The following is a 27783-nucleotide window of genomic DNA, read 5'->3' on the forward strand; positions in this document are numbered from 1 at the left end:
GTGTTTAGTCACCTCCACAAAGGTAAAAGCCATTAACTTCTTATGTCTTAATTTGCCATACCCAAGTATTATTCTCTCCCGTCTTTCACATAAATACTATTTCCCTCTTTAATAAGGTTTCACGATAAAAAGCATAAATTAGATCAGGGATGAAGCAAAAGCCCACTACCAAATTTGGAACATATATGGAAGACCAGGAAAGACCAAGAAACGGAACCACCGGCCAAAAGGTAGATCTAAATGGAGGCTTGTGACGAATCGATCATTAAATGAAGGCCAAGCTTTTGCTTCACAATGGTTTGGATATTGCAAAGTTGATGAAAATGTAACCTATTCACGACCAAAGACGAATTCAGAGATGGTAATGAAAAAGACGAAAACAAACCAAATCCCGACATAAACTATTTATTAAAAAAATAAGACAAGAAGACTAGTGTGTTTATTAAGGATGTGTTTTTAAACATAAAGTGGGGTGTCAGTGCTTTAAAGCCTCCATTTTGGGGTGCCAGACAATTTGCTCTTTATTTTATTAATATTCATAAATAGACGCTCTCTTAAATATGTGGCTGAGGGATGGAAACATACGCTTAGGAAAACTTCCCTTAACAAATTGTTAATTAAGGAGGAGAGAACTATTGTATCCTTACTACCAAAGCAACTATTATATCCTAAATAAAGTGACCCATAAAACATATTATGAAGTAACAAATGATCCTTAGAGCAAATCTCTTCTTGACCAAAAAACAAAAAGCCAAAAAAGTAACTCTATTAGAGGCAAGATAGATAGAAAAAAGTTTAGACCCTCCAGTAAGATTGTCTGCTTGGGCATTATCACACCTATGAACAAGAAAACAAACTTTAAAACCTGAAAATGTGAGGAAAGTTTATGTACTTCAGCAGCTAAACTCGAAGTAATACAGTCCAAATTAGATGGTTCTCTCCATTTAGTGCCTGAACAGCAGCTTGCAGTCTCAGCAGAGAACAATTCTGGAGATCTATAAAGAAATAGCCAACTGAAATTGCTTCCAACTCCAATGAAGAAGAAGAAAGGGCCCTACTTATTTTGTTGCTATGAACTAATCTCCTGGATCCCAAATCAAACATCCACGACCTCCTAGTGAAGTAGAGGCACCCCAAGCAACTTCTATGTAAATCTTACGACAGTTAGAAACATTGTGAGTTGTAACATCTGATATTATACTAGGCTGATTAATGTCCCTAGAGTGGTAGGTGTTTGGTTTGAAAAAGGATGACTTGATGTCTTACCATAACTTAAGAGTAGGTTTCCATGGACTTATGAAGAGAAGATGTTCCAGCTTTAAAAAGGGTCAGAGTTTTTACATTTCCTGATTTTCCAACTAGGAGTGCTCCTTAGAGAGTCAATGAGCTCTAATTGGTTAGAGCTTTGATAAAGAAAATGGATGAAACCTATCCAGTCAAATAATGTACAACTTGTGAACCTACTAACATCCAATCTAAGAGGACAAGCTTTCCAGCATTCAATAGGTAGAGAACAATGAAATAAAGCATGGCAAGTTGTTTTATAAGTTGAACCACATAATAAACATAAGAGCAAATTGCACTGGCACATCAAAATGGAGGCCTTAAAGCATTGACACCTCACTTTATGTTTAAAAAGCACAGAGACCTCAAAATTGAATTTTCATTGGATATATTTGTCAAATTTATCATTAAAAATAATTAAATTACTATTTATTTAAAAAAATATCCTTATAATAAATATTATCTGAAAGGTTTTCAATGATAAATTGGACAAATATATCCCATGAAAATTCAATTTTGGGTCTTTATGCTTTTTAAACATAAGAACAAATTGCAGTGACACCCCAAAATGGAGGCTTTAAAACACTGACACCCTTAGTTTAAAAACACGTTAGTCCATTCTGTTAGTGAAACCATTAACTCATTATCATTTTTTTTAAATTCCAAAAATACCCTTACCAAAATATGTGGAGAAAAAATGGGGAAAATTTATTCTCTCTCCACACTCGGTTCTTCCGCCGCTTCAGCTCTCCACCTTCAGTTTCGGCAGCGCCGCCACCACGATTACCGCCTCCGGATTGAAAGACCATAGAGCCTAAAGAGTTTCAAATACTAACAACAATGGATTCATTACACTAGTATGCACCAGTAACAGCCACGACCACTGTCGTTTGACGACGCCAGAGAAGTCTTTAACCTGCAAGCTCAGTCAATCGGGAAGGTTGAAGCTTCATATTCCAAAGTCAAAAGGCAAAAATATTAATGGGATTTCTCAATCTCACTTGGAATTGGTTCGACCCAACAAGCTTGCAGTGCACGAAAGCCACCGATTAAATCTCTCCCTCTCTCTCTCATTCCCTCGCTTGCCGCCGATGTGTTGCTGTCAAATGTTATGAGTCGAAGGTGGTCAAGCTCGGTGGCAAAGATGGCGGAGTAGATTGGCAAGGTTGATGCAGCAACATCGAGATGGTCCTGACCTTCCATTCTTCGCTGGATTCCTACCTCAGCAGACCATATTATCGCCGCTGATCAGAAGCGTCTTCTCTCTTAGTCAAGTAAGCCCTCCTTTAACCCTAACATTTTAAATTCCCTTTGGTTCTCTCCATGTTGGAATTGAGATTTCTACGTTTTAGGATGATTAAGTCTTCCATTGAATTGAATATCGATGTTATGCTTTGAATTCTTCAGTTTTGTTTCCTCAAGTTATTAGGTGTTACATCCGGCATATCCTGATTTCCAGTTTCTTGAATATTTTCAAATTTCTAGCTTTATGAACCCTAGCTTTGCAATTTTGCTTCCTGCCGATTCTGCCGATTATTCCAGTCCAGAGACGGTAATCATGGTGGCGGAGAGTCGCTGGGCTGCCGGAACTGAAGGTGGAGAGGTGAAGCAGAGGAAGAACCGAGTGTGGAGAGAGAATAAATTTTCCCCATTTTTTCTCCACAGATTTTGGTTGGGGCATTTTTGGGATTTAAAAAAAATAATAATGAGTTAATGGTTTCACTAACAGAATGGACTAACATAAAGTGGGGTGTCAGTGTTTTAAAGCCTCTATTTTGGGGTGTCAATGCAATTTGCTCTAAACATAAAGTGGGTTTTAGTGCTTTAAGGCCTCTATTTTGGGGTGCCAGCGCAATTTGCTCTAAACATAAAGGAGATTGAGAGCCATTTCTTTGAAACAGAGATTGGCTAATAGTAAATGCATCATGCGAAGCTCTCCATAAAGTGTCTTACTTTAGGAAGTGTCTTTATTCTCCAAATTGTGGCCTAATGTGGTGATTGAGAGGAGGAAGGGGGAGTGCTAGCACATCAGCAACTTCATGCATGGCAAACAAGGAATTTAACAATCCAATGTTCCATTGATTAAAATTCCAATCAATCTAGTCAATCAGCTTTAACACCAAGCGGGGGCTTGATGGATGAGGATGTAATTTTATGGGTTGGGTGGTTAGGAAGCCAAGGATCAAGATGTATAAAAGAATTCAGCCATTTCCTATTTTCCTTACTAACCCTCTAACAAGGTCATCCCTTTCTGCTAGTATGCTTCTCCACCCCCTAGAAGCTCCTCTTAGGATAGGTGAGTGCAAGAAAGATTTATGTTCAAGATACTTGGCAGTCATCAGTCTTGCCCATAAAGAGTTTGGATTATTAAGAAGCCTCCAACATTGTTTAGCAAATAAAGTTTTATTATAGCAGTGTAGGTTCCTAAAACCTATTCCCCCCCCCCCCCTTTATTTTCTTGCTTTTGCACATGATCTCACAATTTATCCAATTTATCCCTGTGCCTGATTCCCCTTCCACCAAAAGCCTTTAATCTGTTTTGTTAACTTCTTTGAGAGTTCCTTCATTAATAAGAAATTAGACATGGCATTGGATGGAAGAGCAGTAGCCACTGCTTTAACGAGTATTTCTTTGCCTGTTTGGGATAGTAGCTTTTCTTCCTAACCATCCAATCTAGAATTAAGTCTATTATAAATATAATCAAACAAATTATTTTTAGATTTACCAAAAGTGGATGGAAGACAACGATAGGTTTCATGAGAGGATGCCTCCAGAATACCTAAGAAAGAGGCAATTGTCCTTCTAGTGGTGCTTGGGATGCCATGATTGAACAAAAGGAAACCGCCCCCCGAAGGGCTGGCCCGCCTCTTTGCCCCCCGGAGGCGCGGGGCTCCCATTGGAAGAAGACATTCCGGCCAAACTTGGGGTGGCAGAGAGCGAAAAGGGTTTTTTTGCGTCTCATAGCCAACTTGCCTTCAAGCGTCTTTGAATCTCACATGCTTTCGCCTTTATCTTCTCCTCATTGACTCCATCTCCAACGGGATGAGTCCTACCCTTAAGCCCATAAGGGGAAGGCGATCCCAGATGGGTGGTATCCGGTTCCCACGGGACTGCCGATTCTCTGGCCTGACTAAGACTTCTGTCTTTTGTTCTTAGTCTTTAAATAGAAGATTTTGTGAAATTGATATTTTTCAAAGAGTTGAGCTATATGTTGTGCAATCATTTGTAAAGAAACAAATGATTTGATTCAAGCCCAACCCTAAAAGTTTAATCTATGGCAGCCTAGGAATTTCAACATAAGATGTAAGTTTCTCTAGAATAATGCTTCTGACATAGAATAAAAATATAGGAACTCTGAGGACATCCTTGCCTTAGCCCCCTTTGAGGTGTAATTTTGTGGGTGAGTTGACCATTGACCATAACAAAGTACTCTATAGTGGCGATGCATTGCAACCCCCAATGGGTCCATTTTTCTACAGACCCAAGGTGTCTACAAGATGCTGCTTTGATGTCCACTCTAATTTATCATAAACTTTGCAAAGATCTAGTTTTAGAGCCATATACCCCTTTATGGAAGCAAATTTCTTTATGAAGTGCAAGTATTCATGTGTGAGGTACATATTATCGGAAATGGACCTATCTCAGACAAAAACACTATGGGTTTGACTAATAAGGTTTTGCCAAACATTTTGCTATAATTATGCAGGGTACTTTGCGAAGGCTAATTGGTCTTAGGTGGCTCACCTCTAGTGGCTTCTTCCTTTTAGGGATTAGAGAGTCATTTTCTATTGAGACTCCTAAGTAGGTATCCCCTTTGGGGAAAAAACTTGTTAGGAACCCATATACTCCAAGGGCTTTCCCCGCTTTCATCTGAACAAAGACGATTTAATTTATTCCCCAAGAAAAGATTTGCATAATCATTTATTATCGAAATGTGAAATGTAATGTGTTGAACTAGAAAGAAAAGGGGTAGGAGAAATGGGGAGGGACGAGGAGAAAAGAGTCGAGAAATAGGACCATATTTCATGCTATATTGCTACTTCCTCAGCCAACCATTAGCTTAGTAAGGCATATAGTTGGTGAATTGTAATAATTTGTCTTCTTTGGGTTGTGACTGTGTGGAAGAAAGCAATATTCCTATCTCCAGCTTCTAACCATGTGATCCTAGGCCTTTGATGATAATATCACTTCCTCCTTCATCAATCAGACCATTTTCATCACAATGTTTGCGTCCTGGACTTCACTTTAGGGGGATGGAATTTGGTTCTAAATTGTCTTTAGAGATTCTTAAGGTGCAATTATTTCCTAGATGGCACTTGAAAATTTGCTTACTCTTGATCTTCAGGGTTTTAGTGTAGTTCCAAAACTCCTATTGAAATTGAAATGTGTGAGAACCCTAGCTAGATGATGTCCAACCTAGTTGGATTTGCTCCTGTAGGCCTGGGGGGGGGGGGTTTCCTCTCACTTTGTCTCATAGTTAAATCTCATGAGTCTCCTTTTCACTTGCTGCATAGTCTTTTTTTTTTTTTTTTTGGTCAAAAGCAAAAAGTTGTATTAAGTGAAGGCAAGAAGACTAGGGAACCTGATAAACAACAAAGAAGTATCAATTACAAACAAGGTGGACCAAGATCTAAGCAAAGATAACTTTGAAGCTCCTTTAGTAAAAAAATCAGCAAAAATGTTACCTTCGTTAGGAATATAATGAAAGTAAATAGGCTGACAACAAGAGGACAACCTCCAAATATCTCTAACTAAACTATGACTCCTCCAATCTAAAGAAGGGTGACCCTGCAGAGCTAAAACTACTTCAAAACAGTCAAAATTGATTTGTAAGTTTGAGATCTCCAACGATAATCCAAGTAAAATACCATCTCGAATTACTTCAAGGTCTAAAGATGCAGCTGAACCACCCAATCCAAATTTACATTGAGCTGCTACAAATGACTAATGAATCCCAAAGAGTGCAGCCGCTACCCCTCTTCAAAGTCTTGCCATCCCATGGTGCATCAACAAAAACCTGGGGAAAAAATCCTAGTCCACAATTGGGTCATCAAGAGCTCTCCAGACTAAATGACCCTTAAGAAGAGTAGTGCATAAGTGATTTTCAATATTTTTAAACAAGAAAGAGAACATAGTTATAGTATATAAGATTGAAGCATCTATCCTTTTGCTACACATTTGCATTTTTGAAGTCCTAAATGCACCATCATTGCACTCCAAATTTGGTTGACAAAGAAGCCCATTATCGTGACCCCTAAATTGGACTTGAATAAATCTCATCCAATCATGTAAGTGTTCTCCCCTAAAAGCCTGAGTATCAATGCGTAATGGGGAGAGTGCATGTGTACAATGGAATAGTGCATGACTCAAATTCTGAACCCCACAACCAGAAACCAAAACATAAGAGTAGGTAATACCTGTGAAATCCCCCGGATTTCTAACCCTTTAACCCATGATTTCAGAACCCTGAACCCGGGCCTCTAGTCAGTAACAACTTTGGACCATTCGAATCGAGCCCGAAGGTCTGGAAGTGGACCCTATGCTAGTGGATGACCCTAGTGATGACTCGACACCTCTTCTAGAATTTAAGAGGAGAGAGAAGGTCAATCACGAAGGTGTTAAAAGACGATTTTGGCACATCCGAAAACTGACGATGGAGAATCCAATTGATGAGGTAATTATACCCAGACGTAGATATTCGAAAGACCTTTCATTAAAGCCAAGATTCACCTAAATGTGACCTTGGTTGACTGGTCTAGATCGACTGTCCATCCCCATTTTCGGGGCAGTTTCAGGAATTTGGGTTTAAAAACCCTATTTTAAGCCTCTATTCACCTTTACATGTATTTTATAATGTTAGTGCGAGGCTGAGGTTTGGAGAGGAGGAAAAACCAGGAAGAATATTGGATTCCATCCACACGAAGGCTGTTTGAGACCCGAATCATAATAGAATCGTTGGGAAAGGTGAGTGTTCTTCAACCTCTCTTCTCTAAACCTAAGTTTATGGTATTTCCTCACAATAAATGTTAGATCTCAATAGTTGGGGCTTGTTAGATGCAACAAATGCGTGAAAATAAATTCATTTATGTTTCTCTTTGGTTTAGAAGTGGTTTGTGCGATTCGTTGTGAACAATTTTGACTCTCAGAGACGCTCGTAGGCACTCGCAAGAGCTAGATTTGGGGCTTTTTGATTGAGACCAAATTGGGACAAATTGTTTATACATGTAAGACCCTATTACTATTAATTAGAAGTCCCCCAAAGTTTTGTTTAGATTCAACTCTGAATCAGAGGCAAAATAATGATTTTGCCGAAACTAGGCTAAGAACGGTGGTTTGAGGCCATTTAACAAATTGAGTTCGGGAAGCATGTTTATGGACCTCTTTTAATTCCCAAATTAATATTTACTATTCTTTTATGTGATTAGGAGTATTTTGAGTATAAACATTGACTCGTGAGTGTGAAAATTGGGACTTTGGAGAACAAAAATCAAATTGAAAGGTGAGGAAGAAACTAACTGATGCGTCACAGTTATAATTCTGGTTCCGACTAAGCCCCTTCTCGTGATCGAGACGATGAGTCCTACAAAAAAGGTTAGATGCGGGCCCGCTTGTATGCCGAGCAGCCGCCTCCGATGGCTAAGTCAAATGGTGAACAGATTAAGATCCCGTGCAAGAGCTACAGGAGATAATGTTCAAAATGTATTGGATGCTTACCGGAGGGGTGAGTCTTTGCTTTTATAGTGTATGTATTACCTTTTCTGGATTTGGTAAGATTACCCGACGAGGGCTGCTATTTCTCCTGAGATTACGTCTCCTTGTCGTTGGTCCCACTCAATCATGCTTTGAGTTGACTTTCCATCTTAAGTGTTGTTGCCATATAAGCCCAGCGTAAGAAACGCCTTGCTTTAGTCAGTCGGTAACCGTCCCTACCGAGTGTCTGGTTCAGTCCTAGCCCGGGTCTAAACCAGTCGGGTAGAAATCCTCCCATATCATGCATCATGGTTTAAAGACATACACCAAGGGCAAGAGCTTGCATCGGTTGGGACCCTGAAGGAGGTTTTCTTGTTGCAAAAGCAACTATTAGCATTAGAGTTTTTGCTGCAATGCTTGAATTAGAGGCCTTGTGAGATGCTGTATTGATGGCTCGTCATCTTCATCTATGGCGGGTCATGCTCATGTTTGATTGTAAGTATGTAATTCAAGCCATGAATGTCTGCTCTAGTTCACTTGATTGGGCTACTAGCAGCATTTTAGATGAGGTCTTAATCCTCTCTAGGGATTTCGAAGCCATTTGCTTTAGATGTATTTGTAGATCTGAAGATACTTTTGTTGATCTCCTTGTAGAAACACCTTTGAAGTTTTCTATGGCTTGAACTGGGTGAGATATACACCTAGGTTTATTGTAGAACCGACCTTTGTTTCTTCCTTTTTTTTTTTTTTTTTTTGGTATAAAGATTCTTCATTCAAAGACCAAAAGACCAAGACAAGCTCATGGGGACAGCAAAAGACTCATCCAGCCACTGAGTGGTAATGGGCCATGATGTCGAGCTCGGAATCGACAAGGCCACCTTTGCTAGTTTATCGGCCAAAACATTGGCCATTCTAGGAACAAAACAAAAAAAGCAACTCTCAAGTTGGGAAGCAAGAGAAAAAGCATTTGAAACTATAGGCTGAGCACTTAAAGGAGCTGATCTGTTGCTGTTATTTAGGATTGAGATCAAATCCTTGTTGTCTGCTTCAATCACAACTTTCAAGTAGCCCAACCCAAGGGCCTCTCGAAGCCCTTCATGAACTGCCATTGCTTCACCATCTAAAATATCCACCAACTCCATAGGAAACGATTTTGCAGACAACAACTGACCCTCCTCGTTTCTTATAACAACACCTAGACTAGCTTTGGTTGTGGTCTTACTAAAAGCAGCATCTGTGTTTACCTTAATGGTACCTTGTGGAGGAGGGGTCCATGCGATGGGTTCATTGACTAGTAGCCCCCTTCTCCCCGATCCATTCTTGATAGAGTTGCTGTCCAAAAATTCCTTTGCATACTGTGAGGCTGTTGCTATCACATTTGTTGGTGGGTATGACGGCCTTTAAAGACTCTCTCATTTCATGCTAACCACAATTGCCATAGAATAAAGGATGCTAGACATTTGGATTGCTGCCCTTCAGCCTTTCCACTTGTCGAGAAAAATTTGCACTGTGCAACTCATTCAGCTACTGTCATGTTTGAGTCCATACCCAAATTTATACTTAAGGAACTGCCAAATCAAGTAGCTCTAGCCAAGGATGAATGGAGTAGAACATTATCCATGGTCTCCGAAGGTTCCCCATAGCAACTACATGAAGGGTCAATATTTAAATTCTTCCACACAAAACCTTCACCACATGTAGCCCCATTAGCAACCACCCTCCACAAGCAGCCCCATTAGTCTTCCCAAAGATTAGTTGTGGAGAGTTAATGCAAGTGTCAGGTTTTTTGCCCTCTCTGAATATATGTGTCAATTTAAAAAAAAGAAAAGAAAAAAGAAAAAAGAAAATATAAAAAAAGAGTTTGTCAATCACTCAACACAGGGAGAGAACTTGGTCAGTGTGCACAAGAGAAGATTCATGGTTCTAGAGAGCAGATTCCCTGAGAATCTCTACGACGCCCTAGAACTCAGGAAGAAAGACAGAAGCTAGCGGAGGGCAGAATCGATGTATGCTGTCAATTTAAATTGCAGGAAACAGATAATTATTGAACCTCGCGATTGCCAGTTGATTTCTTTCTCCGTTGTTCCTTGGTTTGTATATCTGAACAATCATTTTTTATCCTGAAAATTTGCTTTGGCGTTTCCCAGTCTCTCCTCCTCGTTGTTAGTTTTCTTATCTCTCTCCCTCTCTCTCTCTTCAAACGAATCGTTAGGAGCCGTTTGATAACGCTATTAGAAAACGTTTCTTCTGTTTTCATGTGCTTTGTGTTCGATGAATCGATTGGTTTTTTTAATGCTTGAAAAATAGACCGACTTTAAATTTAACTAAAGTGTGCCCGGTACCCAATCTCTGCAAATCCATATTTCAGGTACCCTCCTCTAATCTCTGTTCTTCTTCTCTCATACTATCCCTGTTTCTGTCTCAGAAATTCCCGCTTCTCCTCCATCATAAGCTGCCGGCAGCGGTGATCTTTCTCTTTTTGAGCTCCATCAAACCCTAATTTGCAAAATAGGGAACATACTGGCTTTCTGAAACTGTGTAAGAAAATCGCCCTCCCACCATCCAAAACTCTGAAAAACTGCAAATGTTGCTTCCACTGCAGGCTTCTTTGAGTCTGCGAATGTGCGAACCCCGCGGATAAAGACTGGATTCATAGGATTCAAACCCATTTTCTCAACTCCAACATCCATCTGCCTTAATTGTTCAGTTTTCCAAGTCAATAGCCGAGGGTGCTGGATTATTAGTTTCCAAATGCTGGATTCTGGGGTCCATCATAATCGACGCAGAGTCAAAGCCATCTTTTGAATCTGTACGAACAAAACTCTTGAGGAAATTCAAGGAAGGAATGGGATCATTCTGAATTTAGGATCAAGAAATTACTGTATCTAATGAGGACATTTGCAAGGTCTGAGCCTGATATCCCAATCTTACATAGCAACTCGATTTGGGATTCAGGGTTTTATCTGGATCAGCTCTATGAGCCTGTGGTAGTGGTAAATGTCGTTTCAAATTTCGGGATGAGAGACTCCATATTTCCTGAAGAGAGCAAGAACAGAGTATGATCTGGTGGTTCAGATCAATATACTTGGTAGGTTCTGAGAGCTGATTCTGGTGACAATCCACATGAATTCATGAGGTAATCTACTGTGAGAGAAAGTTGGTGTGTGGCATTCGAATTGAACTCGAAAGATGATAATCAAAGAAGATGGAGATTAAGTAATAAATTTCTTGTACCTCTCAGCTGCGAAAGTCTTCTGAGATCAACCCAAGCATGATCGATCCCAGTTTGAACAACCTAGTATTTTCTCTTTTCGAAAATGTTTAAGAAATGTCTTTGGAACATGTTGATCAAACTATATAGGGTTTGAGCAAATTTGGAATTCTTTTGCCATCAGACACTCCTCGAGTCCTAAGTGTTTGAATCTGAAGGTGCCCTTAAGTATGTTGCCTACAATGGCAGTTTGGTACTACAATTTCAATCTGCTACTCTCTTACCAACCTCCTTTAAAACAACTGATTGATTGTATATGGGTTTTATACGAAAAGCAAGAAATTGGCAATGCTAACTTGTTTCCTCTGTCATTTTTATGTACTAATATATTATGGTTCTGATTCTCAACTTATAGGAAAGATCCTTACTCCAACAAGGAGTGGTACAATGCCAAGGTTTCATCAGTCTTCAGAAGTAGAAATTTAAAGAATAAACGCCTAGTTTCACGAGTGCAGGGGAACAAGGTGATGCCTTTGCTTTGACTTTTTCGTTAATTGTTGATTTATTAACCAGTCCATAACATTTGTATTGTTGGAGGTACTAAAACCAGAAATTGATCTTAGTTAACCATTAATGATAGTGTTATTTGTCATTGCTAGTTCCACCTATGAGTTGTGATAATCAAAAGCAATGGAATCATTTCCATTCAAGTTATAAGATTCTTTTTACCCCTTCGTGGATGAAGGTGATTGAGACTGGCCTTACTTAGAAAATCAGTTTTTTTTTTTTAAAAATGGGATATATGGGGCACTTGCTTGATTCACTCCTACTACTCGATGCCGGCAATGTTTTGTGGATGTCTTCTGAACAAAAACTTAATGGCATGACCAATAATTGTTTTTCAATTATTGTAATAATATACCTCAGAAATAAATGGTGCAGCGGTGGAGCAAACAAATTTTCTATTTTTTAATTTTTTAATTACCAGTTACTTCTAATGTGAATGTGGATCAAACAAAATTTCTGTATTTTTTAGAATCAGTTACAATGTGAATACACAACAACAAGCCTTCTACCAACTAAATGGGGTTGCCTACATGGATTCTTGCCTTCCAATCAGCTCTGTTTAAGGCCTAAGCTATGCATATCTTTTCTCTCCACTTCTTGTAAGGGGATCTTAGGTCTGCCCCTAGCTCGTCTAATTCGTTCAATTTGGATTAAATTACTTCTCCGTATAGGGGCATTTACAGGACTCCGTTGAACGTGACCATGCCACCTCTAATGACTTTCTTGAAGCTTATCTCCTACCAAAGCTACTCCTAGACCAGCTCGAATATGATCATTCCTTATCTTATCCTTCCTAGTATTTCCACTCATCAATTTTAGCTTCCTCATTTCAGTTATATATTTTTTTTTATAATTACTTACAATGCGAATGTCATTCCATAAATTTTTGTTGATGGTTCCTGCTAAAACATATGGGCCTGCAAATTTCTTTTAGTGTTTTAGTGCTGACTGCTCACCTTTCATCTGTTTGGCTATTGGTTCTAGCCAACATTAGTATTTGCTGCAAAAAAGTGATCAAGTAATAGTTAACTGTACTGGTGTTGAACTTAAGATTTCCTCATCTATTTTTCCAGTCTTTATTATCATTTTCACATATGCATCCTGATGCAGATACACTGTCTTGGACCTAGTCGGGTGTCCAAGTGGAGATGAATGAATCCAGTTTGAATATTGGTCTTGTATGAGATTAGGAATTTACCTTTTTTAGATAACAATTTATTACTCAGTCAAAATCAATTTTAGAAAATGGGATGTATTTGCAAGTGCTAGTAACGTAGCCTCACTGGGATGAGGACCAATAAACCAAGATCTTTGATGATCAGCAGGCAACTAGGCTTACAAACCCTGCAACTAGGTTTTCAAGGCTGTTTAGAGCTATGGGGTTTCTAGGTTTGGTGAATGGGGTTTGAATTAGGATTATAGGCCAAGGGTTTTTGAAAAAAAATCTGAACTGTATTGATTTCAGTTTCAGATTCAAGCTCCTAGGTTTTAGGGTTTGGGTACTTGAGGTTTCGAGGCTTAGGGTTTTTGAAAAAAAAAAAAAATCTGAACTGTATTGATTTCAGTTTCAGATTCAAGTTCGTAGGTTTTAGGGTTTGGGTACTTGAGGTTTCGAGGCTTAGGGTTTCTCGATGGTAACTAGGCAAGGAATGGCTAATGGGAGTGGGAGGGCTGTGATGCTAGGAGGAGAGGGGATTTTGAGGAGGGGATTGGGAGACACGGGATTTAGGGTTATGGGGGGAAGAAAGGGGAAGGGCCGAATGGAGTAGTGAAAGGAAATAGAGGGGTGTGATGGAGGGAAAAGGCAAAGAGGTGTTGGGGAGTGTTACTTACAAGGTGTAGAGGGCTTGGAGAGAAGATGGATGAATGCAAGCAGCCTAGATGTGCTGCTGAAGGAGTATGAGAAATTAGAACCCTATAACCAGCTAATGTGAACAAAAAGACCTCCACTTGGCCAAACCCCAATGTGGACCCCAAGACCCACCTAAATATGCTGGCCAAACCCCCATTCCAAGGGTATTTTGGTAATTTTTTAAGCCCTTGTAGGGCTCGAGAAGGGTCTGGTTGGAACCCCCTCGATCCAAGGGTTATGGATCTATCTTTATTTCTTGTTTGGTTTAGTATTTTGTCAGTTATGAAAGAGTCACAGTCCATTTTAATTCTTGTTTGAGTTGTGTTTGAGTGGGCTTCCACTAGTTAAGTTGTGGATAGGATAAGACTCTTTACAAGAAGGGTTCTTATCTTTTAGGAGTTTGCCTTTGAGTGGAACAATCTTTATTAAGTGGTTGTGGTTTATTTAGGTAGGGAGATTTATCCTAAAGAGGACTCTTATAGATAAGCCAGTCTTTTATTTCAAGAAGTCTTTTATTTTAGGTGGTAGTTAAGTTGTTCTCTAAGTCCTAGTTGTGTTTTGAGTCAACTTCTTCTTTATTTGTAAAGGCTATAATAGCCAAGTATTCTTTGTTATTCTGCAGTCTTGATTGAATAAAGTTATTAAGGATCATGGTTTCCTAAGTTGAGGGGGCTATATGGTTAAGGACTTGTTCAAGATCAAGTGACCCGCCATCAATTTGCAGCCTTTCTTCATTCCAGCAAGCTTCAAGAAGTCCAGCAGCCTTCTTTAAGATCTTCAGCATTAACCAAGTAAGTACAGAAGTTCCCCACTCCTGCCCCTGCTGCCGCACCAGATCACAGCCCCCCCAGCCCCTCATGACACCCCAGGTCCTCCCCTAGCCCCCCACGACTCTATTGAGTCCCTCCCCAATCCTGTCCCTGCCTGACGACCCCTCCCCTTTCCCTCCCAACTCTCTTGGGCTCTGTCTCTCTTTCTTGCAGCAGAAAAAGAAAACAGAAAAAGGAACAGAAAGAAAGAAAGAAAGATAGTAAAGAAAAAGAAAGAAAAAAGAAAGAATAAGAAAGCAAGAAAGAAAGATTCTCTTCCTTCAGATTCAGCCCATATCCTTTTGTTAAGTCTGAAGCTTAATGCCCTCCCATCCCATCTAATTGTTAACCCAAATTTAGTCCTTTATCTTTGTTTAATCCTTTCCCCATTATTTCTGTTGCATCCCACAAAGGTTGAAATAATCCAATTTTACTTTTCCTCCCCGTTACCCCCTGCCCATATAGAATTTTGTTAAAACCCTAGACTTCCCTTTTTTTCCAAGAGCCTTCCCATATAATTTTAGATTGATCCTTTCCATCCCATAATAATCTTAAGATCACCCTTGGTTCTTTAGACCTTTCCATTAATTTGCTGGAAGATTTTGGGTAAAGCTCAAATTCTAGGGAGATCCTTTTAGAAACCCTAACCCTGAAATTGGACTTCCATCAATTGGTATCAAAGCTGCAATTTCCATCAACCATAGTACCTTTATTGACCCTTTTCTATTTTTTGGAAATTTTCTGCAATTTTCAGAACTTTTTCTAGACCCAAAATTTGAGGTCAAATCCAAGGAACAAATTGAAAATGCGAAACTTCCAAGTTTTGACCAAATTTCAGTCAAAATAGATGACCTTTTCCCCCCCCCCTGAAGTTTTGAACTTCTGTTTCGAGCCTTCTATGGACTCAAAATGATCTGGATTCTTGCCTTTTACCTATATCAAGCATAATAAACATAACGGAACTATTAGTTTACCAAAAAAAACCATTAAGAAGTTAACATTCAAGTATATGGTATATATGAGAAGAACCGAGGATGTTACCAAGTACAAGTCTACCTAATACATGTCATCCTCTTCCCTTTGCACCCCATACCAACCACAATACATGTATGAGGATGTATGCTCCATATAGTTGTCAACGTTGCAACTCTATATGTGGCCTTATCCACATGCCTAAGATGTCTGGATGGTGGGAAGGTGGAAATCTTCGAATAAAGAATTGGCTTAGCTGTTGATGGAAGGGCTGGTGGTGGTTGTGGTTAAGGGTGTCAATATGGTACCGAAACCGTTTAACCATATGGTACCATACCATACCGATTCAAATTCGGTACGCTATGTACCGAAACCCTTTTTTAGAATTTGGTACGGTACGGTTTTGGTTTCAGACAGTATACCGTTGGTACATACCTAAGGGTGTCAATACGGTTCGGTACGGTACCGCATTTCAAACCGTCCAACCATAACCATACCATACCATATAAATTCAGTATGATATGAAAACGGTATTTTAAAAACGGTTCAGTATATGGTACGTTATGAATTTGGTATAAAATCATATCACTTTGCTAATGAACCTTAATTTAGAAGGACACTCTAACAGATGAGAAAGAGAAGAGATTGATTAAACCAAATAACAGCCAGGGGAAACATACCCTTAAGATAGCCTGAAGGACATGGATGAGACAAAAAAATGGAGACAACATTAGCTATTCTGGAATTCAAACTTGCCTACATGTTTGTCTGTTCTCTTCTCTACAAGACAACATTTTTTAGGCTTCCAATATAACGAAACACCCATGTAAACTTCATACTTGAAATGCTTGGAAAATTGCAAATACTAATGAAACGCTATGCTTTTTGGCTCCTTGCTGCTAGGAGGTTAATGGTTATTAGGCAAGTAGGCAACTTGTCTGGTGGGGAAACAAATAATAGAAATACAATCCCAAATTAGCACAAGTTGTTTAGAGACTAACTGGTTAAGATCTACAGAAATGGAAGAACCATCTATTACAATTATAGTCCTTTAGCACCTTAGTTATTCACCTATTAGGGTTTAAAGGTTAAACTAAAATTACAAAACTAACCTTAAAAACGGTATTTGGTACGGTTTGGCATTCGGTAATTCGGTATGGTATACGGTTTGTACCAACGGTATACTGTCTGAAACCAAAGCGTATCGTACCAAATTCCAGAAAACGGTTTTGGTACATACCATACCGAATTTGAATCGGTATGGTACGGTATGGTTAAACGGTTTCGGTACCGTATTGACACCCTTATACATACCGTATACTGTACCGAATTACCGAATACCGAACCATATCAAATACCGTTTTTAAGGTTAGTTTTGTAATTTTAGTTTAACCTTTAAACCCTAATAGGTGAATAACCAAGGTGCTAAAGGACTATAATTGTAATAGATGGTTCTTCCATTTCTGTAGATCTTAACCAGTTAGTCTCTAAACAACTTGTGCTAATTTGGGATTGTATTTCTTATTTGTTTCCCCACCAAACAAGTTGCCTACTTGCCTAATAACCATTAACCTCCTAGCAGCAAGAGCCAAAAAAGCATAGTGTTTCATTTGTATTTGCAATTTTCCAAGCATTTCAAGTATGAAATTTACATGAGTGTTTCGTTATATGGAAGCCTAAAAAATGTTGTCTTGTATAGAAGAGAACAGACAAACATGTAGGCAAGTTTGAATTCTAGAATAGCTAATGTTGTCTCCATTTTTTTTGTCTCATCCATGTCCTTCAGGCTATCTTAAGGGTATGTTTCCCCTGGTTGTTATTTGGCTTAATCAATCTCTTCTCTTTCTCATCTATTAGGGTGCCCTTCTAAATTAAGGTTCATTAGCAAAATGATATGATTTTATACCGAACTGTTCCGTTTTTGTCGTACCAAACCGTTTTTAAAATACCATTTTCACACCGTACCGAATTTATATGGTATGGTACGGTTATGGTTGGATGGTTTGAAATGCGGTACGATACCATACCGTACTGTATTGACACCCTTAGTTGTGGTATAGAGTGGAAGATCTGCTCAACAAACGAAGAACCACCTTAGTCGGTAGGGGCAGGGACACCATAAGCTCCATAATGATAATAACAGTGGCTAACTTTGATAGGTAAGCGTGGGAGGACATCATAAGCTCAATGACTATAAGGTTCCATTGGTGGTTGACTCTGAGTCTCATAGCCAGTAGGGACACCATAAGGTCTATAAGTCAACCTAGTAGAATCAACACTCTCCATAGCAGTATTATGAGGACTCTGCGGGTCTATGCCATTTAGATCCTTTAGAGGTGGAGTCTATGACTCTCTGGAATCATCTGTGTTCATCGATCTCATAGAGCCCACCAAGTTCTCCGCATCAGTCGGACGGAAGATTGTTGAAAGAAACGATTGTAGTAGAATGGCTTATTGATCCATGATCTCAAGCCCTTTATTTATAATAAAGTGGAAAGTAGACTATTACAAGGAATAGAAGTTTACATGAATGCAAACTCTAATTTAACTCCTATACAAACTCTTATTAGACTCCTAATAGAATCCAACCCTCCCCCTCAAGTTGAGGAATGGATATCACACATGTCCAACTTGACCAAAAAAGTATAAAACATCTGTCCAGGTAAACATATGCAATTTGATCTTCAAACTTATAGATTACGTCTGCCTTATAGACTTCCATTTGATTTGTCCTCATCTTTACTGCAACTTTATGTCTCCAAGGAAGAACGGCCAAGTAAAAAAGTAGAATCTTCAAATGTTGAGAAGACTAAATTTCTGCACAAATCTGAGGGAAAATATATTTTTGGGGTAACAATAGCTAGGGTAAATCAGCCAAAGTGAAAGTTTTGATTTGTAGCAATGTTAGATCTTTAAAGGGAAAGGTTGCCAAGGGACAATCTCCAAAGGTAGGGGAAAATTCGTCAAGATAAGTGACAATCTCCAAAGGTAATAAAGATCAAGTTTTGCAAAGGTCAAACGACAAGTCTTTTGCAAGGTTAGATCTCCGAAGGGAAGATGTCAAGTTAAGGGGCAAATCTCCAGAGTTAACAGAGATCAAGTTCTGCACAGTCAAAAAGATAGCTCTATAGCAATGTTAGATCTCCAAAGTGGAAGATTGCGAAGGTAAGGGACAAACTTTCAAAGGTAACAAAGATCAAATTCTACATAAGGAAGTCTACATGAAAGGCTTTGAATTGTAGACATCTTCAATCTCCCCCTCACGTGTAGCGTTACACGTGGGAATATAATAACAAAGGAAATTCCAATGGGGAAACTTGGAAAGGAAGAACTTGTAATGGTAAGATAAAAGTATCAGGAAAACAAATCTAGAGAAAATGACAAAATTTGAAAGGGGGTTGACCGGAGCCTACGGTGCCACTAATGAAGGTCGATATTACCGAATGGACCGGATTAGAAGATGTAGTCAAAGCAGAAGTAGATCCTCCAATCGGCTCGAGCAAATAAAGTCCATTTACCACGACCAATCTCCTTCCCCAAATCCTGAAGTAGCTAGGTAGGAGTTGGTAGGGGTAGTAGAGGAAGCAGTGGTCGAGGCTGTATCGGCGATGAGAAGATCGCATAATACGTCCATGAGTAGCGAACTCCTCTCTCGAAAAACCAACGTCTGCAGAGGGTGTGGTGGAAAGCGTATCGGAAAGATTAGCCTTTTGTTTTCCCTTGTCTTTGTGCTCGTTTTTGCTCAAAATCAGCAGGCTTCCCATGCGATTTCCAACAATTTTCCTTGGTATGATATGGTTTGTGACGGTGCTCACACTTAACAATCTCCTTAGCTGGATCAGATTTAGTGCGAGCAGTTGTAAAGCTGATTTCTCCATAATAGGAGTATGAAGCATGACTAATCGACGACTTTCCTCACACCGAACAAGAGCATAAGACTGTTCTAGTGTAGGAAAGGGAGAACGACTTAAGACTTGCACTCGATCCGATCGTACTCCACGTTCAAACCTCGCCAAGAAGTCATATACTCGAATCTTATCAATGTACTTCTTATATGTTGCCACATCATCTGGATTAGTGGGGTGATAATCCCCATAATGATCCAACTCTTGCCAAAGAGATCGCAACTCAGCATAATAGTGGGCCACAGTTAGTTCCTTTTGGGTAGTCTCATGAAGCTTTTTTCGTAGCTCATAAACCTGTGCATCATTCCCCAACTGTCCATATGTTTCAGTAGTAGCCTTCCAGATTTGGGCTGCAGTATCAAGTAATAGGTAACCCGGGCAATATTTGGATGCATGGAATTCAAAAGGAATGACATAATAAGAGAGTCTTTTGATATCCATTTATCTGTAAAAAACACTGCGGTAGTGGGTTTGATAGTAGTGCCCGTAATGTATCCAACTAGTCCTCTTCCAAAGAATAGTCGGGTAAGCAGATCGAGACCAGATCAAGTAATTTGTGCCGTCAAATCTTATCGAAAGAGAATGAAAAGTGGAAAAATATTCGGATCCAGTGGGAGCAGTAGTATCATCAATAGTTGTCATATTGACAAAATTATCTGTAGTTCTTCAGTCTTCACCCTTTCGAAGTAACAGAAACGTCGCAGAATGCAATAGCCAAACAACTCAGACAATTTTTCTCCTCTTTTTTTTTTTTGGAAAATTACAGATATGCCCCTATAAAACTGGAAATTACAAATAAGTCCCTGGAATTTTGGAAAATGATAATAAGGCCCCTAAAAATTGCAAATTACGCATAAGTCCCTGTAGTTATGCTAATTTACTAATAGGTCATTGAGAGAATTCAAATTTTCAAAATAACCCCTCCTTTTAATTCGATAGATTGATGGTAAGTTAAAGCAACCACAAAACATAAACTCAATAGCGATTCAATCTCGATCTATCACAGGGACTTTGGCAACGAAACTGAGACTTAAACACTAGAATTTGTGAGAAAAATCAGAGGAAAACTCACTGGTAGGCGCAGGATGCAGATGCAGTAGTAGCAGAGTGTTTTTGTTTGCTGTTTTGACTCCTCTTTTTACGTAGATTGCACAGAAGCAGCGGCAGAATCGGAATCAGCGAGCATTAGCAGCAGCGGTGGCAACAGGAAGCAGCAGTGGCGGTAATAGGGAGCGAGATTCTTCTTCTCTTCTTTTTTTTCTTTGGTCGATGGCGGAAGCAAGGATTAAGCAGATCTCTATTAGGTGTGATGGGATGTTGCAGATGAAGAAGAGATGTTGCAGATGAAGAAGAAGAAGCTTAGTTGCAGCGGTGATTGTTCTTCTCTCTTCTTTATATTTTTTTCTGGTCTTTGAAGTTTGCAACAGAAAAGATCGTGCACTGAAGAACAAGAAGAAAAAAAAAAAGGAAAAAAAAAAACTAATCGTAGTAACTGAAGAACGATGGTTTCGATGGGTTTGAAAGAGAGAAAAAAATTCTAATCGAATTTAGGCTCTGATACCATGTTGAAAGAAACAATTGTAGTAGAATGGCTTATTGATCCATGATCTCAAGCCCTTTATTTATAATAAAATGGAAAGTAGACTATTACAAGGAATAGAAGTTTACATGAATGCAAACTCTAATTTAACTCCTATACAAACTCTTATTAGACTCCTAATAGAATCCAACAAAGACCTATATGATGGCGTATCCTCCGTGCCATATCCGTGTTGTTTCCCCTTCCTCTTCCTCAAATATGTTGACGAAACATTTTTGCCTTAAGATGCAGCTCCATTATGGTTTGAATCCTGTGTTGTATGGGTGAACTGACTCTCACATGTGAATCTCGATGGTTGTCCTCTGCATTCCTGACTCTGACGTACTGCTAATGGTGGTGGTTTGTCTTTAGGATCAGCTAAATCCTAATCATCAGGTCCAACACCCTCCTCATCCCCTCCATCATAATCATCGTCATCGTCGTCATTGTTGTCGTCATCGGGGGATGCTTGAGTCGCATCATCGTCGATGTCGGACTAGACAATCAAATCCTCACTCTAAGTGGATCCACTAGGGTGTGGCATGAAGGGACGGGGCGGGCATTGCTTGGACACTCCCTTCCTAGGCCATAAAGTCCGCCACATTAGCCCCCATCTCCTCTACAATCTGTCTATTGAGACGACCTCCCTCCTCATCTAGCAAGGGCTCTCCATTGTCCTTGATCTAGTCAACTATTGGGTTATCATCGTCATCCATCTCAAATATGTTAGCCAACTTGATCATGTTACTCTCTCTGTCCATCCCCTGTCTAATATGATCCTCCCGCAGTCTCAGATTATAGTGTAAGTAGAGAAGGTCTTCTAGACGTTTCACACCCAATCAGTTGTGCCTCTTTGAGTGGATGAGGCTGAAGGTGCTTTAATTTCGCTCACAACTAATGATAGAACATGTTTGGGAGAGCACTTTGCATGCAATTGTACTCAAGTGGGGGACTGAATAGAGATGAAAGAAGGATAAAGAATATAGGGGGAAGAAGGGAAAATTTCAGAAGAATCAGTCTTGAAGAAAGGCCTATTTATAGCTTGGCTGAAGTTTAACGAAAAATAGAAACTAATATACTAGTTACTAGAGTGACAATAGAATCCTATAAATATAGAAACTAATTAGAATTAGAAACTACTAAGTTTTATATTTCGGCCACATGAATGAATAAGTAAAATAGAAACTAAAGTTGAGGTCCTAATCTCCCAAGAATAAAATTTGATCTTGGGCCTGAAAAAATCCTGTTTGAATGTTCCAGATATGTCAAATAATGGGCTGCGACACTGTTCATGTGAATAGTGACGGGAACAGTATTTGGCATCCCTTTTTCATCTGTTAAGGTGGCCTTCAATGCTGGCTCAAATTGGTTCTTGGCTGGTTGTCCCGCATCAATTTTCCCTCTCTTACAAAAAACTCGTCCTCGAGTTCTAGTGAAATAAAACTAAACTGGTATTGTAAGGAAAGCGCTTGAAGTACGTTCTCTCTTTTTTTTTCTTTTTTTCCCCCTCTTTGTGGGAAGGGGGGGGGGGGGGGGGGGAAGGTTTGTGGAATGAAGTAAGTCGAGTTGAGAGAGTGATGTTAATCATAGCGGTAGCAAATATGTGAGAAACTACTAGGCTTTGTATTTCAGCCACAAGCATGAATTAACTAAAATGGAAACTATTAGAAACTAAACTAAGGTCCTAAATCTCCCAAGAATAAAATCTGATCTTGGGCCCAACAAAATCTTGTATGAATGTTCCAAATATGTCAAATAATGTGTTGTGACACTGTTAGTGTGAACAGTATTTTGGCCAATTTTTTTCATGTTTTGAGGTGACCTTCAATGCTGGTTTGCTTTGGTTCCTGGGTGGTTGTCTTGCATCACATCATATAAATAAACTTATGAGAATGCTAAGATGGATGAGTGAAAAAACTAGGAAGTGATCATGTTGCTAACCAATAAAAAATAAAGTCCTATACTAATCTAGCTAGTAGAAAGTACGGTGTTGAACTACAAGGAACAGTTACCAAGATTGAATTCAACAAAACCTAATTTAAATTAAATCTGAATTGTTTTTTTTTATTCTACTTTAAGAAACACAAAGAAATTAAACTATTAATCAATGCATAAACTTTAACTTTGAATATGTGAGGATCTTTGGGATTTTGAATCATCTATGCTTTTCACTAACCGATGTAACTCTACACTTCAAAACAAAAGATGGTCTCTCCTAGATATGCCCTATCTTCGCAAGATTGTCGTTCTTCGCCGAAGCTTTGGCATGCTTAGTTTGCTTAGCTATAGAGCATCTTTGACAAGATTCATACACAATTAAAAGCATAAACTAGAAGGCATAGAACTATCAAATTAATGAAATAAGCAATGTTTCATCTACATCCCAAAGAAAAATGAACTAGCTACTCATTATAACAAAGCTCATAAAATAAATAATAATGGAATTTAGAGAGAGGGTTGTGGTCTTCTTCTTGCACAATGAAAGAGAGATGAAAGCCAAGATCCTTGTTTGCCTTCTTCTTTTCTCTGTGGCTGGCTCCTCCTCTTTATATATCCCGCACACTATGAATTCATCCTCTTTACCCATTAATTCGACCCTTATTCGTTTGGATTATGGGAAAACTCAAAACTAGAAAGTTGTAGATTTTTTAGTTATCTTTCTATAGCATCTTGAATCACCTCAATCTCAATTCAGACGAGAGAGTTTTGCTCAAAATACTCAAGGTGGGTCTGTTTGCAAGATTTTTGGATCTTGTTACCAATTTTGTTCCTTTGATCTCCACCTATTTCCAATTTGGCTAAGATTCTTTCCTTGCATTAAATTGGATGTTGGCATTCATGATTTCTTGGGCAGCATGATTGAATCCCATGATTTTATTTTGATTAAAATCCACCAATATCTAATATATTTGTCAACTTTGCTGCATATTACCTGTAAAAACCAAAATAACCTTATTCCTGAAAAAGAGACAAAGATATTCAATTAGCTCTCTTCTAATTAATTAATTATGAGAAAAATCAAATAAATAATGATAAATGCATGTTTATCAGGAAGTATGAGGTAAGGCATGATCATATTAGAGCTGGTCTAGGAGTAGCTCCGATAAATGACTACGAGAAAATTGATTGAGGCAGCACAACCATGTCTAATGGAGGCCTTTAAAGGCCCCTGCACTGAGAAGTGATTTAATACAGATTAAAGAGAACCAGAGGCAGACCTGAGATAACCTTATAAGAAGTGATGAGAAAGGATTTACGTAGCTTAGGCCTTGTATCTAGTATGGCCTCAAATGGAGTGGATTGGATAGCAAGGATCCATGTAGCAAATCCCATTTAGTTGGGATATGGCTTCTTATTGTTGTTGTTGTTGTTGTATTTCTTTTACTAGAGTATATGAAGTTATTTTGGGATCATAATATGTGTATTTTCTTGTGATGAAAAAGGATAACACCTTCCATGGCTCCAATGGACTGAAACAACCTCAGAAGATGAAGGAATTGATCTAGTTGGAAGGAAATAGAAACACAGGAGATGAGGGATTCACATTTTTTCACAGAAAAGAAAACCATCTTACTTTTCCTTGTTTGACAAAGGACCAATCTCCTGCTCACTTGACAGAGTTGATGTAGGGGAGAAATCAGAAATAGAAGGGAACAAGAAAAATCGAAAAAGTTATAAAAGAGAACCAGGCCCTATGGCAGCACAAGATTCTTTTTTGGATTCAACCTTGAAGCAGCTTCAAAGCCCTCCATTCTACTCCTTGCAAGTGGTGGGTGATCCGGTTGTTGCAGCGGTTGGGTTGGTGGTCGAAGAAACAGGAGGAAGAGAAACCAATAGTGGTGGGGGTATCTTAGTCATGCTACAAATATTAACTGGTTGAGTCATCACTTTGAGATTTATAAATGACAAGGAGTCTGACTGACACAATCTATAGGGGGTGTAAGTGATATTTTGATTTGTTTTAGGGTGGCCCTTAAAATTTCTCTTTACTTTATTAGTTGGTTTTTCTTCTTCTAACTAGCTTATATTAGTATGAAATTTCAGAATGAATAGAATGGGGTGCTGGAGTTATGGTTTCAATAACATGGGGACCAACCCTCCACCGTATGATCTGCTCCCTCCTTTGGTTGTCAGCATTGTTGCTTCCTAAGGGAGCCCTATATTTGTTTTTTAAGCATTTTCTTGTGATCGGTTTTTTAAATGTCCTTTTACCACCCAAAAAATAATAATAATAATAATAATTTATTAAACGTCCTATCCTTCGGCATGAAAAACGGAAAAACCATTGACTTTTGAATAATGAGGAACTTGAATTTATCTTGCCTCCGACTTATTCCTGCTATGGTGCTTGTTTTGTGCGTGTTTTCTTTGGTTTTAATTTTAAAAACATGGCTACCCCATTCTCCATCCTTCCCAAAGGTTAAGGTTACAACTTTTTGAGTATGGAACAGCGCATTATTTGTTGTTTATTTTAGTGTAAAAGAATGTTTGATATACATGCTCTTAGAATTGTGTAGCCTTAAATTGTTAATCTGCTCTCACAGATTGCTTTCCCGTGACTTACAGAGTGCCTGAGGTTTCCCTTGCTGATTTTAAGAATGATAGGGTTGGTCCTCTAGGAAGATTCAACTCAGAGCTGAGGATGATCAAGGAAAGAATTCTTCATTAACTTTTGGTAACGATTCTATCTTTTATAATTACCCCCCCCCCCTTCTCAACAGCTGCCCACTGATTGGTTAGAAGTCAGAGGGAAAAAAAATGTACTGATACAATTAAGTTTGCTCAGGCGATAAATTTCAGAACAGACAAATTGGGGTCTATGGTCCAAAAGTGGCAGACTTTGATCGAGGCTCATGTTAATGTGAAGAAATACAGACAAACTGTACTTTTGAGGATGTTAATCTTAGGATACGGAAGAATTGCAACACCCATACAGATGGTGCAATATTAAGCTCTTCCATTTTCTATTTGGATTCTTCAAGTGTAATGGCACGGGCATTGTTGGGAAGAAGCACCATGTTCACCTCGAAGGTGAACTGTCCAATTAGCTTCATGCTGTACAATTTTTGTTTTCGGGCTTCGTCCACAATTACTGATAAGGAGAATGAGGTGAAGCATCCAAAGACGGGTTGTCCCTGGGGAGCTTACTCTGATGCTCTTGCTAATCATTTCAGCCGAGTTAATCTTTCTCCCTTGCTTTCCCCTGGTATGACTCCTTTGGAAGATCTGGAAATTGAACTTGTAGATCCTGATACTTGGCGAGTTTCCGCTGGTTTAGCTCAGACGTTGAGTGGAACAGATGGAGCAAAAGAAAAGATTTCTTCTTTAACAGAAACTGTTGATAAGCCGGTGAACTGCTCCCCCTTATGCGCTGATGAAGCTGACTTTGATGAGATTGAGGACATGAGAATCCGAGGCAATCTCTTCTATAAGCTTGATAGAGATTCCCGAGAGTTTGAAGAGTACAATTTAAGTTTCCACCGGAAGAAGACTTCTAGGGGCACCACCAGGGAGACAAAAAAAGCCAGTCAAAACAAAGAGAAATCAAACCAAAAATCAGCCTGTGGAAATGAAAAACTTTCAAATCTTTTGAGGAACAAACCAAATACGCTTTCCCCTGTGGAAAAGGAGAGCTCTTCCACCTCTTCTGCAGGCAAGAAGCTGAGGACTCCAACATTTAATCAACTGACGGGGCCTTACCATGAGCCATTTTGCTTGGACATTTACATATCAAAAGGTTCTGTCCGTGCCTGCATAGTTCACCGGGTGACTAGTAAGGTTGTTGCTGTGGCTCATTCAATTTCCAAGGACATGAAATTTGACTTGACCTCAACCAAGAATGCTACTGCTTGTGCTGCTGTCGGTCAACTTCTGGCTCAAAGGGCACTAGCAGATGACATCCATGATGTGATTTACGTGCCAAGGAAAGGGGAGAAATTAGAAGGGAAGCTTCATTTAGTGCTTCAGTCTGTTATTGATAATGGAATCAATGTCAAGGTGAAGATTAAGCAAAATGGGAGGGGGAGGGGGGATGTTGGGAACCGATTGGCAGAGTAGTTGTTTAAGAGCTGTCATCTAGTATCCACATTTTGATTTGTGAAGAGGAGCAGCTTGCTATCACATTTCCTGTTTCCTCTGTAACTTGGCTGCAATAGAATGGTTCCTCACCTGTTAAATTCTACTCGGGTCTCTTCTTCTATTTTTGAGGCTGGTGGTTTGATTTTTGGTTAGTTTTCATGATTAATGAGTCACAGAGGTTTCAGGGCAAAAGGGGTTCTATATTACAAAAACAACAACATTAAGTGGGGTTGATCGCATTGAGGCTTACCTTTTTAATCAGGTTTGTTCGAGGTCATATTAGATATAAAGCAAAAGCTATATAAAGCAAAAGCTATGCATATCCTTCCCTGTTTCTCTCAAGGTCGTTTTAGATCTTTCCTGAGGATTTTTCAGTTTTTTCGATCTAAATTAGATCACTCCTTTGGTCTTAGGCATCCCATCTCTGAAATCGTCTTCTTCATTTCTCCATTCTCGACTTTCTCCAATCTAACCCAAATTTAGCTTAGGCTGGAGTAGATGGCAACCTATGATGCATGTGCAAAATATTGGATAATTAAGAAGCATGGATTCACATCCTCTGTAATTCCTTTCCCTACAACTCCCTGTAATTCCCTCATAGAATCTGACCATCTTTGTTGATAATTTGTATCTTCTTCTTACTTTTCTTTTTTTGGTTTTGTTTTTTGTTTTTTGTTTTTTCCCTTCAAAATTCTGGAATTCCATCTTTAAAGTAGAAAAAAGAAGAATAGAATATGAGAAAAAATAGCATTAGAATCCATTGCTAAAAGCTACTTCAAAGGTCTAAGAGAACTGAAGAAATTTACATATGAACCAAGTTCAGTAATCCTCCTATA

General features: G+C 39.0%; 1 protein-coding gene across 3 annotated transcripts; it reads left to right on the forward strand.

Moving 5' to 3' along the window:
- The first annotated feature begins 1983 nt into the window (after nucleotides 1–1983).
- Nucleotides 1984–27550, forward strand: LOC149028583 (Ribosomal L18p/L5e family protein). 3 transcript variants are annotated; one of them, XM_089137908.1, is made up of 4 exons: nucleotides 1984–2558; nucleotides 11601–11709; nucleotides 25414–25544; nucleotides 25656–27550. In XM_089137908.1, exon 4 carries the CDS (start codon nucleotides 25856–25858, stop codon nucleotides 26924–26926), a length of 1071 nt encoding a protein of 356 aa, XP_088994034.1. In that variant the 5' UTR covers nucleotides 1984–2558; nucleotides 11601–11709; nucleotides 25414–25544; nucleotides 25656–25855; the 3' UTR covers nucleotides 26927–27550. The 3 variants fall into 3 exon arrangements, with proteins under 3 accessions (XP_088994034.1, XP_088994026.1, XP_088994041.1); XM_089137900.1 differs by having other exon boundaries at nucleotides 25436–25544; XM_089137915.1 differs by lacking the exons at nucleotides 1984–2558; nucleotides 11601–11709 and adding an exon at nucleotides 20472–20661 and having other exon boundaries at nucleotides 25436–25544.
- The last annotated feature ends 233 nt before the right edge of the window (nucleotides 27551–27783 follow it).

Source organism: Hakea prostrata, chromosome 1, assembly GCF_041222555.1.
Source record: "Hakea prostrata isolate BN-2017 chromosome 1, UWA_Hpros_2, whole genome shotgun sequence".
Taxonomy (NCBI): domain Eukaryota; kingdom Viridiplantae; phylum Streptophyta; class Magnoliopsida; order Proteales; family Proteaceae; genus Hakea; species Hakea prostrata.